This window comes from Octodon degus, unplaced genomic scaffold (assembly GCF_000260255.1).
Source record: "Octodon degus isolate 3935 unplaced genomic scaffold, OctDeg1.0 scaffold00148, whole genome shotgun sequence".
Lineage (NCBI taxonomy): Eukaryota > Metazoa > Chordata > Mammalia > Rodentia > Octodontidae > Octodon > Octodon degus.
In genome coordinates this window covers 1,878,104-1,896,827 of record NW_004524724.1, presented here as the reverse complement: position 1 = coordinate 1,896,827, position 18,724 = coordinate 1,878,104, and the positions used below count along the sequence as shown (strand labels likewise).

Here is an 18,724-nt window from a genome sequence, read left to right as displayed (position 1 = left end):
AAGTCCTGCCACTGTGTCTGCCTAAGCAGGCGCTTTAATCCACTGAGCTAGTTGGCCAGCACTAAAGATTCTTTTTTTTTTTTTTTTTTTTTTTTTTGCTAGCTCAGGCTGCCTTGAGAGTGAGTCTGTTGTCTGTTGTGTCTTGTGGTGCTGGGATCGAACCACAGTCCCCTTGACCTGAGTCTGCTCAAGCAGGCACATTAGACAACTGAGCTAACCTGCAAGCCCCCCAAAACCAGAGAAGGATTATTTTTTATTTTTTTGACTGGCCCAGGCTGCCTAAAGAGCGGTTGTGGTGTGGCATGTGGTGCTGGGGATCGAACTGAAGTGCCCTGCGCCTGACTGAGTTTGCCCAGGCAGGCACTTTAAACAGTGGAGCTAACACAGAAGCCCCTGTTCTTTGTTCTAAGTTTGTTTCCTTTGTTCTCCTGCTAGTGAACATTAACAGTAGCAGAACTTTTCTATATCCTGTGGTAATGTGAAAATATTTATCTTCATTTTAACTTCCTCCTGCATTTTTCCCCCAGTACTTCAACTGCTTATGGATTCTTTGCAGGTCCTGCATTATCCTTGTGGTTCCCCTTAGCTGTGTCATAGCATTTATGAAGTCCAGGGGGCACCCAGATTGCTAAAATATGTACTCAGGATAGCAAAAAGTTCTATAATCTTAAAAGAAATTTAATTCCTACATACACAAAATAAAACCTGTCCTTATTATGGTGTTGAATATAATTAGAAAAAGTAGGAACTTAAGAATTAGAAATATGAGAACAGCATGAAGAAAGAACATTGTTAGAGTTTGTATAGTAAATTTCTATGAGGAGGTGAACTGTTGGAAACCTGTGTTCACCAAGTATGTGTAGGCAGGTTTTAGGTGGGGAGGAGTACGAGCCTGTGAGGCTTCTTTGGAGTAGTTCCCAAGCAGTGGGGAAAGTTCCAGGAAACACCAGATGTTGTGGAAGGTCATTCTGCTCTCCTGTCCCAGCAGTGTCTCTTGAGCAAATCATGTATGAGTCTGTGGTGTGTGGGTGAGGAGCCATGCTGGACCATTGCACAAGCCTGGTGCTGTTGGTGAGGAAGGAGGTCTTCAGACAATCAAAGCACAGAATGATTCAAGAGGATTAAAGTGCCTGAAAGCAGGTGCAGGGGCCTGGGGTTCCATCCCTGGCCTGCAATGCTGGCCCTGCTCCCAGGACACACTGAGAGGTTGGTTGAGACTGGGCATGGTGGCACATGCCTGTAATCCCAGCTCTTGGGAGACTGTAAGCAGGCAGACCACTATGAGTCCGATCTAGTAGTGAGGCCCTGAACACTCTGTAGACCCTTCCCTAAAATATAAAAAAGAAAAGAGGATTCAAGAGGCCTTTCTCCAGAATGAATGAAACGTGTGCTTTTGGTGCTGCACGCACAGTCAGTTGTGCTGCTGTTGGGGTCTTAGTAACATCCCCTTGTCATGGTGACGGGATTGCTCATTCTGGAATCTGTCCTCCTATTCTGCCTATACGCAGATCATAGGTATGGAGGTCACTGCTTTCTGTGGGCTTCGGCTCACTGTCTTGTCTGTCTGTCCCTTCAGTGCAGTCACGCAGATCTTAAAGGGAAGGAAGGTAGGGTGCCTCCTGCCGCCCTGTTTCTGTATGATAATGCTTTGTTCTGTAAATAAATATAAAATGTGATGAAAATCACATATACCAGTTACTCAGCCTTCGTAGTATATTTTGATTCTGTCCCTCTTCAGTTCACCTTTTCTCAAAAGTCTTAAAAAATTTTAAACATGTACTACACATCAACTTTGACTGTTTATATTCTTTGTCAGGATCTGTGTACCAAATGTTGGGGTTAAAGTGCATCTTAAGACTCTGAATGTGAGTTCCCCTTCTACTTTTTCATTTTTCTTTATTTAATGTTAATTTTTAAGAAATAAGACTGCCTGTTGTTTGGATTGTGCTGAGTGCACCCCTGTGATGTCTGTTAACATGTATTTCCTGTAAACTAACCATTAGATCTAGGTAAAGAGTTTAAAAAATAGGTCTCCGTCTTATTGTATAGGTAACATCTCCAAGCTTATTTTTGACTAAAGTTCTTAAAGTAACAAGTTCTAGTGGTACCTCTAATTTGTAAGCCATACCAAGTCCATAGCCTTGGCAGGGGCTTGGAATCACCTGAGAGAGCTTGCAGATACCCTGTTGCTTGGGTCACAGTCAGATCTGTTAAGTCACATCCTGTATCTGGAAGACTTCCTGCTGGTTGTGCTGTGCAACCTGGGTACTTTCCAGCCTGGCCATCAACGGTAAATGCCACCCACTGAGCTGAGGGAGGTCCTTTAGACTATTGGGTCATGCAAGTTACATGTATAAGATGTTTGTATTCCTTTTGTCTGGGTGCTTGCAGAAACAGACTTGTTTCTCTGTAGAGAAAGGTCTCTTCCATCACTCTGTGCCTTGATTCATTTTTCTTCTGTTGTGTTTTTTCCTTTCCTTTCCTTTTTTTTTTTTTTTATGACAGGTCTTTCTATTTATCTCTAGTTGGCTTTGACCTAGAAATGCAGTTTACACTGTCCTCAAACTCCCATGATCCTGCCTCAGTCTCCTAAATGCCAAGATTATAGGTATCAACTACCATGTCTTGATTTTTTTTTTTTTTAATTTTGTATTGCTGACGTTTGAACCCAGAACCTTTCTTTATACTGAGCTATGCCCCAAACTGCTTTTGTTTTTACTTTGAGACAAGATCTCACTGAGCTGTCCAGGCTGAGCTTGAAGTTTGGATTTTCTTGTCTCAGCTTCCCAGAGTACTAGGTTTGCTAGCTGCCACCATACCTGGTTTGTGCTTTGATTTAAAAAATAAATAAAAGTAAAATAAAAAATAATGTATTTTTGCATCAGTTGCAGCCATGTAGATGCAGTTAACGTTAGGCCTAGCTTTCTTAGAAAGAATTTGTATACTCAGACAGATGCAGATAGGGAAAAAAAAAAGAAATATGTTTTACTATAAGCCAGTGACATTTAGTTTTGTCTTCAATTTTGTCCATCAAATACCCATTAAAGTCCCTAAAATTCTATGATATACCCTAAAACAGAAAACATAATAAGCCTGAGTTATCTGCAAAGTCTGTTTTAAGATTCATGTAAACCTTGACATTGTTTATAGCAGCACAATGCTTAATAAATAAATCTTGGAAGCTGTCTGTATGTCCATCAACAGATGAATGGATAAAGAAAATGCATTTATGTACAACAGTGTACTACCCTAGGGACCAATGAGATACCTCAGTGGATTAAAGCACCTGCTTAGGCAAGCTTAGGCAAGCACAGGGACCGAGGTTGCATCCCTGGCTTCACATGCCGTTCCAGCCCCACCCAGGGCAGGCTGAGCTGGCCACAGCGTCCATGCGTAGTGGCGCACGCCTGTAATCCCAGTTCCGGATGTGACTGAAAACAGGAGGATCACTATGATTCTGAACTGTGCAGTGAGTCCTTATAACAAGCAAATACTTTAAAAAAAAAAAAAAAAATGCACTACTGTACCATAACAGGATAAATTTGAACTATTTATAGGAAAGTGAGTGCATGTTGAAATTATGATGTTATTGAAATAAATCAGATATGCTTCACTATTACGTGGTTTCTCTTGTATAAGAAACTCGAAATATAAAAAGCAAAATGAAAGATAGAAACTAGGAAATGAGAAGATAGATCTTTCTCAGATGAGAAGGAGATTGAGAGATGGAGGGAGGTAAAGGACGAGGACGGGAAGGACTTGAAAAAAGAATAAAGATGAGTGGCATCCGTGGACCAGCTCCCTGTGAGGGCTCCCCATGAGGACTGTGATTAGTATGTGCTGCAAGTGTGCACTAACAATAAAAAGGAGAATGTTACATTCCTTGTCAAGTATCTTAGTTACTTTTCTCCCATTGCCAGGAGAAAATACCCAGCACCCACGAGATACGGGAAAGGAGGTTTGTTTGGCTCACAGTGTGTAGAAGTTTCAGGCCATTATTGGCTAGCTCCAAGGCAGGTGGCACATGGCAGAGGGCATCGCAGAGGAGACACAGTCAATGATGGGCATGAGACAGCACAGCAACACAGATCAACCTCAGCTCTTTGTGTCCCTTGTGTCTCATCCAGGCTCCTAGGGCGGGTAGTGCTCATGCCTGAGTCCTTGTGTCCTTGAGCCTAGCCCTGGATCATGCATTGATCCTAGCATCACACACTCTAGACCCAGCCACCTCTGAAAACAACCCACTTATGACCATGTGAGGCTTTGGGGGCACATCTAGACACAGACATAGTGTGAAGTGAGAGGGCTATAACGTTACTCTGAGCCAGTTTTACCATCCTCAGGTAGCAGGTGATCCCATGCTGCACTACTGTCATTCCACATGCAGAGTACGAGGCATGGCATTGAAGCCTTTTGAGGTCAGTGTCTCTGCTGGTGCAGGTATGTTCTGCAGGCCCACAGCCTGCACGCCAGCCTCAATGAGGAGCTTTCTTTCTTTTCATTTTTTTGGGGGGCAGAACCGGTGATTGAACTCAGGCCTTTGTGCTTGCCAGGCAAGAGCCATCTCCCTTTCCACACAACGGTGAGCTTTGTAAGCCACATGAACAGTGCTTCTGCTTCCTTTGGGTGGGCTGCTTACTCCTTTTGGAATAAGACATGGAAGAAACAAATCTTTTGGGAACTTTTATCACTCAGTTGATTTTAGCTCCATGTTTCCTATACTCAAGTAACCCACTGAAGCACCACTGCTCTGAAAGTGGTTGCTAAAACTGACTTAAAAACTTATTTCATTGGGTTAGCTGTAATTGATTTATTTAGGAACTTGCATCCAAGGTTTGTGCTTTTTTGATGAGAAAGCACGTTACTAAGGTTGTATGTCAGTGTGTTGTGTAACATATTGATGTTTCTCATTTATGAAATGACTGGTATATAAGGAAAACTTTCTGTACTTTTCCCTTCTCACCCTTGGCAAAATGTTGACTAAAGATAGTTTTCCCGTACATTTTCAGTTTCAAGACAACTTGTTCCTCTTTAGGTGTTTGAAGTTACTCATATTTTCTTAACCCATCAAAGTACTCATTCAGTACAAATGTGAATGTTATTAAGTATGCATCTAGACCATTTCTCAGAACACTTTCAAGTCTGCTTTTTGGCTTACCTTTAAAAATTATTCATATAGTCTTTCAATTTTGATTTTAACTTGTAGTATTCTCCATATTAATTGTATAATATAAAATATTTAACCTAAGCTTAGCGTTGTAGGCCCTGAAACCCAGCCTAGTGTGTCCTGAATGGAGCTGTCTGGTGTCACGTGGTGCTTGTGACTTGCCGACTTAGTTCTTTCAGCATGGTTGTCACAGCTGCAGGTATGCTGTGGTCTCCATATTTCTGGAGAAACTGAAACAGTGGCATTGACACAGCTTCTCAGATTCATGTCAAAGATTGAATTGTTTGGTCAGTGTCTTACTCTCTAAACTGCAAGGTCATAAGTGTTCCGGTGTTTATTTTCATAGAAACATATCTGTTATTGTTATTAAAGTTAAGGGCCGGCCAAATAGCTCAGCGGATTGAGGTGCCTGCAGGCAGGAGCAGGGACCAGGGATTCGATCCCAGGGCCTGCCTTGCGGACCCGAGGGCAGTTGAGGCTGGGCATGGTGGCATGTGCTGGTAATCCCAGCTCTTGGGAGGCTGTGAACAGGTGGATCACTATGAGTCCTCTCTAGTAGTGAGACCCTGAACACCCTGTAGACTCTTCCCTAAAATACAAAATTAATAATAATAATAATACATAAAGTTTAGTAATACCTAAATTAAAATTGTGTCAATACATTAAACAACAAAGAGCTCCACTGATCTCTTGCCTAGGGCCAGCGTGCCAAAAGAGATCACATTTCCCAGGATGGGTGTGCATAGCAACTCAAAGAATAGGCCATGCTGCACTTGGTGTTCTCTCTTGTCTCTAATATTTTATACTTCAGGTTAAACATATGTAATATTTCATCTCAGAAATCTGGCTAGAAGTTATCACAGGTTTTACAAATGCTCCCCCCAAATTATGTCATCTTGGTAGTTATTGCGTACGAGTGGGACAGGCCAGGATGGGACCCCTGGCACTGTGTTTTGGGGCTTAAGTGGAGCTGATGCCCAGGACTGGCAAGGGCTGTGGGGCTGGCATGCAGAAGAGTCCTTTCCCAGGCGATGGGCTTCATCCTGAGAGGAGACAGGAAGCTGTGGCAGCAGTGTGGTGTGTGAAGAGGGCGCAGGGTCTGTGTGCAAGCAGGGGTGAGGTGCTGCTCCAGGAGGGAGAGGTGCTCAGATGCACCCCTGCAGCAGCTCTGCAGCGAGCCCCGAACGATCTCAGTTCACATGTACTTCAAGTATATCTATGCTTTATGGTTAGTCTTTTAAAAATTCACTTCTCTGATTATATTCAACACACCACTGTTTAGTGGAGAATAGTATATGGAGGCGTATTGAATATAAGGACCTTTAAATAAAGCAGATGCTAGAAAATACTGTTCAGAATGGACATCTTATTGTTTGAGGGTGTTCTCGGCATAAAATTTTGTAGGATTCTTAGTTGCAGATAATTTTATGACTAGATGAGCAAACAATAAAATGTTAATTAAAATAATTGGTGTAATTTAAGAGGAAATCAGGAAGTTGTGCTTGCTGCTTTTGGAGTGTGAGGTAGCCTGTGTGTCCTTGTACAGGATTTGGAAATCTGCGCTCTGTGTCTTTAAACTTCTGAGCCCTCGCCTTACATTCTGGTGCAGTGCAACCAAACCTCAGCATGGGAACTCTGTGTTCCCTCCCCAGTCCACAGTCTCCACTCAGCACCGGCTGTGCTTGGCTGCTACTGAGTGATTAGTCCTCGCTCTTGTCAATCACATCTGTGTCCCCAGCAAACTGTTTTGTCACTGTAGTAGGGCTCTGGTGCTGGAAATCCAGCTTTGACAGAAGAATGCTTCTGAAAACTGTTCCTGCGTGATTTGATGAAACTAAACTTGCTCTGGGAAGGAAATGTCTCGCCTCTGGTATGGGAAAAAAGGGAGAAGGCACGAACCAGTTAATCATAAATACACTCTGGTAAATCCTCATGAGTTATTTCCATTTCTGTATATATTGGTCCTTTTATGGTGGCATTATGTAAAATTATACAGTTTATGAAAGTATAAACATAATATTTATAGAATGCAACAATGTATCATTCAAAAATACCTTTACCTTTGATACTTGTAAATGGTTTTTTTTTTAAAAAAGGACATTAATAGGGGGATGTGATTTTGTTAAAAATATTTATTTTATTATTCTAACCAAGGAGACACCAACTCTTCATTGCTGCCTTAAAGCTTTTATTTGAGCTTAAGTTTGTAGGAAAATATTCAGAATTTTTCTTGCTTAAAAATGTAGTAGAACAGAATAAATAATGCTTACTTTGTTGACTAGACCCAACCAAATACTATCATATTCATTGAAGTGTCTGAAAAATGGCTTTTCTGCAGTCTGAGAAAAAATTGTTAGTTGTTCAAAAAGTTTTTCAGCACTTCTAACTGATACAGAACTTTAAAAAATATTCTTATAAAGAAAAATAGCAACCACTCCTGCTATTTTAAAAGAGTGGTGGCTCTCATTGTCCAGGCATACGTATTTGTTCTAAATTGTATTGCCAGTTGCTTTTCCTGTGGCAGTTCAGGGTTACATGTTCCTTCTGAGCATTACCTGTGCTTCTGCTATACCCTTGGATGCGTTAAAGGAGGCCGCACAGAGATCGTGAAGCAGGAGCAACTGGAAAGTGGCTCCAGCACTGTCCTTCCTGGGCCATGGGTGTCAGGTGTGGGCCAGAACACGAAAGACTGCCGCTGCGGTGTGTTGCAATTTCTAGATTTTGTTCGTATATTAACATCAGCGCATAGGGCTGTAGGCACCTGAAATGATTGCATTTTTAAAATTTGTGGTTAGGCTTAGCAGACTAGTACTTAACACAGTTGTTTTGTTTTTTGTTTTTTGTTTTTTTTTAAACCAAGAGCAGTGTACTTATTCATGTATTTTTAATTTAGTTTGAATACAAATTTTCATAAACTTACTCAGCGGGCACTTTCAATTGTATAGGTCAGTATGTTGCACATGCTGCGCTCCTCGCGCTCCCTGATGCCCTTTTGGTCCTAGAGAACTGCGACATGGTTTTGGCAGACTTTTATCCGTTGTCTGGGCAGTGATACTTCACCTTGCTCGTCAGCTCTCCCCATACACTCAGAGTGTGTGTGCGTGCCACGTGTGTGAGTGTATAAATTTCACGAGACTTACACAGTCACCTTGAAAGTACAGTAGTCTTTCCACTTTGAAGCTGGGGGCTGGAATGGTTACTCAGCATGTTTTGCTTCATCTGGAGGGCTCAGGGGTTTCCCAAATGGTATGGTGTGTGTGTGTGTGTGTGTGTGTGTGCGTGTGTGTGCATGTGCGTGCACGCGCGTGCATATTGGTGGACAAGCTCTGTGTTGGGGAATCTGTTGTGTTTGCTTTAAGAGCTCTAGGGCAGGGAAAGGATTCAAGAAATGGACTTGAAAGAGAAGTAGCAGTTCTTTGCTTTTCATATCTTGAGATTTCCTATGTAAGACTTTTCCTCACAAGGCTAGCCTGTGTTAAAACTTTAGAAAGTGTTTGTTCTATTAGAATAATCAGTGTTGTAAAACAAGTGAAATTTGACATTTTTGGACTTGGTATTTGGTAAGTTTTTAGAATTTTTTGTGTCTTTCACTTAATAGGTTAGTAGGGGTGGGTGTAGACATCAGCAGTAAACTGTCTTACAAAACCAGAAGTAATATGGCCAGATGTTTTGGTGAGCCCTGACAAGTTTATAAATACTTGCACCTTAGTGTGAAACTTTTCAGTAACTCACTGTGTTAACTAGGGACAGGTTAGTGTTGTTTTATAAATGAATTTAAATCTTGAAGGCATTAATAATATAGTCACTAAGAGGTAGAATATTCCCTGAACAGAATTATGTCATGATCATCAACATTTAGCTTCATTGAGGATCATATTATTCAAGCATGCTTAATTTTCCTTATCTTTTATTATTCTTTCACATTAAGGCTTTTTATCCCAACAAACAAGCTTTACTCTCCAAGTGTTCGCTTACTTGCAGCTACACAGACATTGTATGTATTCTCGTTTGTACTCTGCTTTCTCAGAGTTCCCAGTAAATTGCAGTTAGCCTGACAATTGTAAGCCCCCTTTATAATAAGGATTGAGGCTGAGATTAAAATCACAAGCATTAAATAGCATTGTTTTATTATCTCTTTATCATTAATAAATTAATTAGGCCTTCATGATGAAAAGAGGTGTTTCTTGTGGATGTTTGTGGTCTTTCATCTCTGAAATCACAAAAGTTTCCGATCCATTATATTCATATGTACAAGAATTAGCTCAAATGTAGAACTTCGAAATCATTTAAATATACCTGTAGTAGATAATCACAAAAAATTTATTAAGTATTTATGTGTCATTTATTGTAAATAAACCATTTCCTCCGTTGTCAGTTCCAGCTTAACAAAAAGATCTCTACATATATTCAGTATAGAACTTGTGTTTTGTATTTGAGTCTAGTTGAAGAATGTACCTATTATATATGCAATATAAGGCATAATAACAAAATTAGAATCTTTGAAGCCACCGCTCAGTGTAAGAATTAGAACATCACTGATGCAGTAGCACCCGCCTCTTTTCTGTCTTATCTTCCCCCGGATTGATTATCATCTCCCTAAATTTTGTGTTCATACCTTTGTTGTCTTTTAGAAAACAGTTAACAGATTTGATTCTTGAAAGCAGTTTTCTGTTTACAGAAAAATTAAATGGAGAGCATAGAGTTCCCTAAGCCCTCTTTCTTAACAATTCTCCATTAATCACATGTGGCATTTCTACAGTATATTTGTTATGATTTGTGAACTAATATGCATTATTATCACCTAACGTCTGTAGTTAGCATAAGGTTCATTTTTGTGTTACATATTCGGTAGGACTTGATAGATGTATAATGGTACGTACCTATAGCTGTAGGACATGTTGTATAATTTTCTGCCCAAACAACTCCCAGTGCTGCTCTAAGCTTGCTGAACAACTGCTCTCATGATATTTTAGTCTTTGTATGGTTTTGCTTTCTCAATAGTGTCATACGGTTGGAAGTATGCAGTAAGTGGCCTGTGCAGACTAGATCTTTTCACTTAGTCATGTGCCCTTACCATCCCTCCTGTCTTGGCTCAGCAGCTCATTTCTTCTTACAGCAAAATATTCCACTCCATAGTAACACCAGTTCACCTAGCGAAGGATATCTCTGTTGTGCTTCTGCATGGGCATGTATAGATAACAGACTCTTAACTGTAGATTTTGTGTAAATGTAAGAGTTCATCTTGCTAGGGAAACAGCTAGTGGTACAATACTGGATCATGTGAGGGCAGTGTACCTAGTTTTATAAGAAACTTGTCTTCGACAGTCGTGTTTTTATTAGCTAACCACTGAGGAAGAGTCCTTGGTGTTTTTGATTCTGCTGTTCTAGTAGGTATGTAGTAGACTCTTGTAGCATAGAATTCCACGTGACTGATAATGCCACACAAGTCTTTTTAGTTAGTCGTTGCACTGGTCTTTTAACTGGGTCATTTGATTTCTCACTGTTGAATTTTAAGAGTTACTCATGTATTTTGGATAAACATGTTTCATGAGGTGTGTGTGTTGCAAAAATGTTCTCCCTCTGTGGCCTGCCTTTTCATTCTCTTGACTGTCTTTCACACAGCGGTTTTTGCTATTAATTAAAAAGCCACCGTCTTTTCTTTCATGACAGTGCTTTCATTCAAACCCAAGATAAGCTAGATTTTTTTGGTCATATGTTATTGCCAAAGAGTGTTACAGTTTTTATTTTTGAATTTGATTTTTGTGAAAACCATAAGGATTTTGTGTGCTCCAGAAACTCAGCCTTTTGGGGAAAAGACCCTCCTTTCTTCATTGACTAGTCTTTGCTTATTTCTCAAAACTCAGTTGAGTATATTTGTGTGCATCTATTTCTAGCCACTCTGTTCTGTTCAATTTACCCAGTGGTTGGTTCTTTTGCCAAGACCACACTGTCTTGAGCATTATAGCTATACAGTAAACTTTTAGTATGAACTTTAGAACCCATTTCCCTGTAGCCACAAAACCACTTAAAATTATATTGAATCTATAGATCAAGTTAGAAAAAACTGATGCCTGACCGACCATATTGAGTCATACTGTCCATAAACATGGAATACAATTATTTAAATCTTTGGTACCATAGCAGAGTTTTACACTTTTCTTCATGAAGGTTTTAAAAAATTTTTTCTTAAAACATATGCATTTCAGTATTTGGTGCCAATATAAACGGTATTATTTTTTAATTTCAAATTTTATTTTTTATTGCTAGCTTTCATTTCTGAATCCAGGTTATTATTGGAAACTAATCAGATTTGTACATTAATATTATTATTATTATTATTATTATTATTATTATTATTTTGTGTGGGACCAGGGATTGAACTCAGAACATTGCACTTGTCAGGCAGGTGTTTATTCTACAGAGCTTTCTCCCTGGCCCTGTACATTAATCTTATATCCTGTTTGAATCTATTCCGGTATTGCCTTGGCTGATTTCTGGGGATTTTCTGTATTGACAATCATGTCATCTTCTAACAAAGGCAGTTTTATTTCTTCCTTCTCATCTGTGTACTTTCTCTTTTCCTGACTTACTGCATGGTCTGGGACTAGTGTTGAGGAGGAGCTGGAGGGGGGCTCATTCTTACCTTACCTCCATCTCAGAGGCAAAGAATCTTGTTTCTGACAGTTATTTGTGATGTTAACAGTGGGGTTATTTTGTACATGTTCTTTAACAAGTTGAGAGAATTCCCCTCTACTTCCAGGTTGCTGAATATGTTTATCATAAATGAGTATAAGATTTCAATTTGTGCTTTTTCTGCACCTATTCATATTATCAAATGAGTTTTATTGTTTAGCTTCCTGGTGTAATAAATTACAACTGATTTTTACATGTTGAACTATGCTTGATTCTGGAATAAGTCCTTCTTGGTCAGTGTATACAATTCTTTTTATACATTATTTTATTAAATTTGCTGATTTTTTTTTTAAGGTTTGTGCATGTATTTTCATGACAGATAATCTGCATTTTATCTCCTTGTAATGTTTGTATTTGTTTATTTTCAATTAGGGTAATGCTGGCCTTCCAAAATGATTTGCTAGTACTTTGTTGAGGATTTGTGCATGTATTTTTCATGAGAGATAATGATATATAGTTTTCCTTTCTTGTAATGTCTTTATTTGTTTTTTTATTAGGGTCATGCTGGCCTCACAGAATGAGTTAGTAAGTATTCCCTCTGCTTCTATTTTCTACAAGAAATTGTGGAGAATTAATATTTCTTCCTTTAATGTTTGGTATTTACCACAGAATTCATCTGGTAGGGTTGTTTGGTTTGAAAGTTACTATTGATCCAATTTACTTCGTAGACATAGGCCTAATCAGTTGATTTGCTTCTTCTTGTGTGATTTTTGGTGATTTGTGTCCTTACAGGAATTGATCTCCCATTTTTTTCTGCCTTCTGTTTTTAAATGAACATCTTATGTAATTCCACACTCTTTATGAACATATCAATTATACCTTTTTTAAAAAAACTATTCTATTTGTCCTAGTATTTTCAATGTACATTTTTAGAGTATAGTTTAATAAGGGATTCTCTTTACCTTCTCTACTTTGCAATATAGAAAATCATTTGTTCTAACTCTTCTTTTTAATGTATGTGTTTTCCTAAGGATATGTTGTGCCATAGATCATAAGCAAAATTTTTACTTATTTTACATTTTTAGTGCTTTCTTTCTTTGCTTTTGGTGGTGCTGGGCATTAAACCAGGACCCCATGCATGCTGGGCAGCGCTCTACCACTGAGCCGTGTGACCAGCTCTGCGTCTCATGTGCAGAGCTTTGTCTCCTTCTAGACCCAAGGAGGAAGGTAGTATTATTCTACGTTTGAGTTATTTTTAAACTAAATTACGCTTGTTTCTATATTCTTAGTGAAATTCCCTTTCATTTTATTCTTTAGAAAGTCCTAAGTTAATGAGAATCTTTCTATCTCTTCTTGAACAGCAGGGAAAGTGGCTCTTCGCTGCCTCTGCTACCCATCACCCTCTTCCCAGTTGCATGCCATTGTGATGCGTGTTTATTCTGCTCTTTTCTTACATCACAAATATGCTTTGCTGTTTCACTCACACAATGTTTTCTTGGATTTACATAAACCTTGACCATCATAGGTGTTTGTTTTCTTTCCCTCTTGTATTTTAGACCATTTTTATATGATTATTTTTCTTTTTCATATATATATATATATATAAATCTAATCTAATATAATGTATATATATATATATTCCTAAAAATATCTTCTGTAAAGATTATAGAACGTTAACACTTTTAGTTTCTGTTTATCTGAAAATGCGGTCACCCCTTCCATATATTTGCATTTCACATTTGCAGATTCAATCAACCATGTATTGAACATAGAAAAAAAATTGATTTCATGTGAATTTTATGAATTTTTTTCTAGTTATGTGAAGATTGCTTTTAGTACCTTTTTAAAGAATCATATTAAATCTGTGAATCACTTTCAGTAACATGGCCATATATATAGCCAAACCAATCCTGAACAAAAAGCAAAACAAGAAGCGCTTTAATCCTAGATCTCAAGTTATACTATAAAGCTACAGTAATAAGGTTGTGTGGTACTTAAACAAAAATAGACATGTATGCCAGTAGAATAGAATAGGCAAACCAGAAACAACCCCATACTTCTTCAGCCATCAGATTTTTTGCAAAGCACTAAAAATAAATGCTGTAGAAAAGATAACATCTTTAACAAATAATACTGGGAAAATGAATATAGCTACATGTTGTAGCATGAATCTAGACTTGTATCCTTCACCCTGTACAAAAATTTAAAAAGATGGACCAAAAACCTACATATGAAAAAAGCAGCACTGATTCTGATGGAGGATAAAATAGCTACAACACAGGAAGACATGTGCACAGACATCCCAAACTCAACCGCAGTTTCATAGGAAGTAATTCTAAGACTCAACAAATAGGGTTATAGCAATTGAAAACCATTTCCTGAGAAAAGGAAACACCCAGCAGAGTGAAAAGACAACCAACAGAATGAGGGAAACCATTTTGCCATGTACTATAGAGGACAGTTTCTCGAGTATATGAAGAGCTCAAAAAAATTAGACTCCCCCATAGAATCAGTCAAAAAGCAGGCAATTGAAATAAATAAATGTTTTTTAAAAGGAAATATTGCACATGCTAATAAGTGCATTTATGACATGTTCATTGTCTTTGGCCATTAGAAAAATGCCAACTTAAACAATACTGACATTCCCTGTTCTTTGGTAAGGGGCTGTCATCAAGGACTCCAGCAGGCAACAATAGCTGGCAAGCTTGTGGGAAATAAAGCAGCACATCTTCGTTCTTGGTGGGAATGTACACTAGTGTGACCACTAGGACAATCAGTTTGGAAATTTCGCAGAAAGCAAAATAGAACATTTTATTTGCCCCAGGTATATCTTTCCTGGTACCTTCCCCAAAGGCTTAAAGACATATTATGTTGAAAGCATGTGTATTCCTATTTATAGCAGAGCAACTCATAGAAGTTAAATTATGGAAACAGTTTAAGTGCCCGTCAACAATGAATGGATGAAAACAAGATAGATACGGGTCTTGTTAGCCATGAAGAAGGATAAATTTGAGACTTTTGAAAATGAATGAGTTATGAGATGATAATGCTTAATGAAGTAAATCAGACAGTGAAAGTTAAATATCATGTATAAGAGATGACATGAGAGACCTGAAGTATAAATAGCAAAATAAAAGGAAGGTCGCAGGAGGCAGGGAAGCAAATGCTTTGAGGGTGGAGAAAGGTATCTGGAAAAGGGACCTAGAACAAGGCAGGCAAGGACTAAAACTGGTGGACACACATCTGTAATCCCAGTGTAATCTATAGAATCTATAGATTCTTTTCTAATTCTGGAAAACTTTCAAGAATTAGCTTAGACGGCTGCGGCAGGCAGGCAGCATGAGTTCGAGGTCAGCCTGTACTATTTAGTGAAACCCTGCATCAAAAACAAACAAAAAACCTGACTAGAGTACAGTATACATGAATTAACTACCCCATACAAATGTAACTATCTTGTATCACAAACATATTTTAATAAATACATGAAATAAATTTTTAAGCACTATTTCCAAATTATATAGTACCTTTTACCAAGAGTTGATAATTATAATAGTATAAGTAATATAGAGCTGACAAAGTGTTTGGGAAGGTGTACATAGGTGTTATACAATTGCTAGCCATTTTATCCTCAGAAGCAGAACATGTGGATTTTGTGTCTGCACAGGATGCTAGACCCCAGTTCATCCTGGTTACTGAGGGAGACTGGTACATTTTCATTTCTCCCATCTTCGAAGATAGTTTCTTGAATAAATTATTCTAGGTTGGATGTTTTACTTCTGCCACAGGGAATTGTGTGTTCCATGGTCTTGCCTTGTGGCTGCCCCTCATCCATCCCACGTTTGTTTGCTGGGTTAGGGTGCTGCTCTACGAGGGTCTGTGCCGGCTGGGAGGCAAGACTGCTACTTGGTCACTTAGATTCAGAGACGTGTTCCCTCGCTGCCTTTACGGACATCTCTTTAAGTAGTATACTAGGAAGTTTCACTCAGTGTGTTGTTTACATGTTTCTTTTATAGGGTATAGAGTGCTTCTAGAATCTATAGATTCTTGCCTAATTCTGGAAAATTTTCAAGAATTAGCTTAGATGCTTTCGTTTTGCTAAGACTTAATTGGAGTAGATCTAGATTATGTCTCATTATTCACAAATCTCCCACTGTCTTATTTTTTTTATCCCCTTGTTCTCAGTGATTATTGTAGGTTATTTCAGCCACGTGCATTAGTTTGCTGAACCAGCTTTTTAATTTGTTAATTTTTTACAAATATTCTCGACAGTCACTATTTATAAAAGTTTTACTTGGTCATTTGCTAGATATGCTTTTCAAGTTTTAATCTTCTTGTGTGCTTATTTTTGGATTTTTTTTTAGCATTTCACACATAGTTTATGTCTGATACTTTCAACATCTAAAGTGTCATTTTTCAATTACTTTTGTTGGGCTTTGTAAAGTTACATTACCTAGCAGGTGGCCTGATGTTCGTGTACTGTTTTTTTTTTTTTGTTTTTGTTTTTGTTTTTTAAGGGTCTACAGGTTGTTAAGGGTTTCACTACTAGATTGGACTTCCGGTGATCCACCCATTTACAGCCTCCCCAGAGCTGGGATTAAAGGTGTGCGCCACGCCACCGTGCCCACTCTCAATTGCCATCTCAATTGCCCCAGGAGCGGGGCTGGCACAGCAGGCCCAGGGATCAAACCCCTGGCTCCTACACCTGCTTGCAGGTGTTTTAATTGCTGAGCTATTTGGCTGGCCCTCATCTACTCTTAATAACCATACCACCAATAGAATTATTTATTCCTGGAAGATTGTGCTAGTTCCATTAATCATCTTTTAGAATCACTGGCTCATCAGGGTTGCAGCTTCACATCCAGGTCTTACTGGGCTGACTTGGCACCGGCCCTCAGCTCTGGTGCTGCCGAGGAGGAACCACCATTGGCGTTTACACTTTTAGCAGAGATCCACTCCACTTTGGTTTTTGTTACGTGTGTGTGTGTGTGTGTGTGTGTGTGTGTGTGTGTGTTTGTGGTTGGTTTTTTTTTTTTTTTTTTTTTTTTTTTTTGTATTTTAGTAAGGGTCTTCAGAGTGTACAGTGTCTCACTATGTAGATTGGACTCCTAGTGATCCACCTTTTTCAGCCTCCCAAAGAGCTGGGATTACAGGCACACGCCACCACGCCCAGTCTCAGTGGCCATTTTAGCAGGCCCCAGGGTCAGGGCCTGCACAACACAACAGGGATTGGCGATCGAACCCCAGCTGCTGCATCTGCCTAAGCAGGTGCTTTAATCTGCTGAGCTATTTGGCTGGCCCTCACTTTGGTTTTTTGAGTGATGAGGTATAAGTAGATGTTTCTTGCTGAAGTAAAATATAAAAGTAGTGGACAAATAAATTGTCAGTGAAAATAAAGTAATTTAAAATCATATTGAATGTTAATTTTACAGCTTCATAATACCCTTTTAAATTTTAAATAGTGGAAAAGATGTCTTACCAAAACCCCATTAACTCCGTACATAAATTTATATTCATTTATCAAAAGACAAATGGATCCAAAAGAATTAAATGTTTAAAAAAAAAAAAAAACCCTTTTTATTTCAAAACTATATTCTTGTTCAAATTAAAACACTGGCTGGCCAAGTAGCTCAGCAGATTAAAGCCCCTGCAAGCAGGTGCAGGAGCCAGGGGTTCGATCCCTGGGCCTGCTGTTCCAGCCCTGGCCCCAGAGCATTCTGAGATGGTAATTAAGATAGGGTGTGGTGGCCCATGCCTGTAATCCCAGCTCTTGGGAGGGTGTAAACAGGCGGATCACTACAAGTCCGATCTAGTAGTAAGAACCTGAATACCCTGTAGACCCTTCCCTAAGAGATACAAAAAAACAAAACACTGAGGAACTCAGTATTGTATAGTGATTATGTAGTGTATAAGTGCTGCTCTCCCCCGAGAGGCTTGTAGTACTCAAGATTATATTTTTATGGGACACGCTTTTTACAGTTTTTGTCCCAGGTACCTAATACAGTGTATGTGTATTATAATTCAGTGGTTCTAACTAATTATAGGTTTCTTTCTGACTAAAAGAACAGTGACTAGGTCTGTTTTCTCATGAAAACCTGTGAGTCATCTGCAAATTATTTTATTAGGAAGTAATTGTTAAATGGAGAAGATGTGTTCAAATCAAAACTATATTTTATTCTAAATTCATTCTGCATTTAATTTTTTGTTCCTCTATCAATTCTGTTTTTCAGTTATCTAATTTATGAACCTTTGTTCTCTTTATATTTCCTTTGTTGTAGTTCAGTGAATGGTTATGTTTAAAACAATAGGTAAAAGGGAGTGAAGTTGTGCTGTAATCTCGATCTCTTCCGCAGTAGAGTACTGCTGTGTACGGTAAGCACAAGCCTGTGTGACTTGGGCATGCCGGTAGTCACAGTGGCTGGGGCTCATAGTTCCTCCTCCTCTGACATGTGTGTGCATACCACAGTTAAGTGTGGATAACATGAGCCGGAGAGTGTTTTTCTTCTTATCCCATCTTTTGCAAAGAGAGTGTACAAGCTGACATGATCACAAATGCCACTGAGACATTTTTCAGTTTGCAAGGCAGGTGGAGGAAGGGAAGGAGGGGCTGTGCTTTGTTGAGGTCGAGTCAGAGGGACCCTCTGGAGCATCCGGAAGGAGGACTGTGGACTAAGGAGGCCCTGCGCCTCGTGTCTCCTAGGAGAGCATGTTCCCATTCGTAGGACGGCCAGTAGCTATGAGTTTTCTTTACTTGTTCGGTTGCCGTTGCTCGGCCATGTGTAGCAGAAACAAGTGAATTTAATCCTATGTGACAATTCTATGATTCTATGGAAATGCTTAGGAAGATATGCACCTGAAGACTGAAAAGACTGGAGGGTGGATCTCAGTTCTGCAGAGCCTAAGTCATGATATAGGTCCTGGAGGGTG

General features: G+C 39.1%; 1 protein-coding gene across 6 annotated transcripts in view; it reads left to right on the top strand.

Annotated features, from left to right (window-relative positions):
- Positions 1–18,724, top strand: part of Oxr1 (oxidation resistance 1) — a 330,122-nt gene that overhangs the window by 298,033 nt on the left and 13,365 nt on the right. The window contains exon 1 of one of the 6 annotated variants that reach the window (XM_004642246.2): positions 6,906–7,089. The exons of 4 other annotated variants lie outside the window; for them this stretch is intronic. In XM_004642246.2, the coding sequence (XP_004642303.1) occupies positions 7,024–7,089 (66 nt within the window). In that variant the 5' untranslated portion in view covers positions 6,906–7,023. Of the gene's footprint in view, positions 1–6,905; positions 7,090–18,724 lie in introns of those variants that run through there. One more of the 6 variants, XM_004642247.2, reaches the window with a different exon arrangement.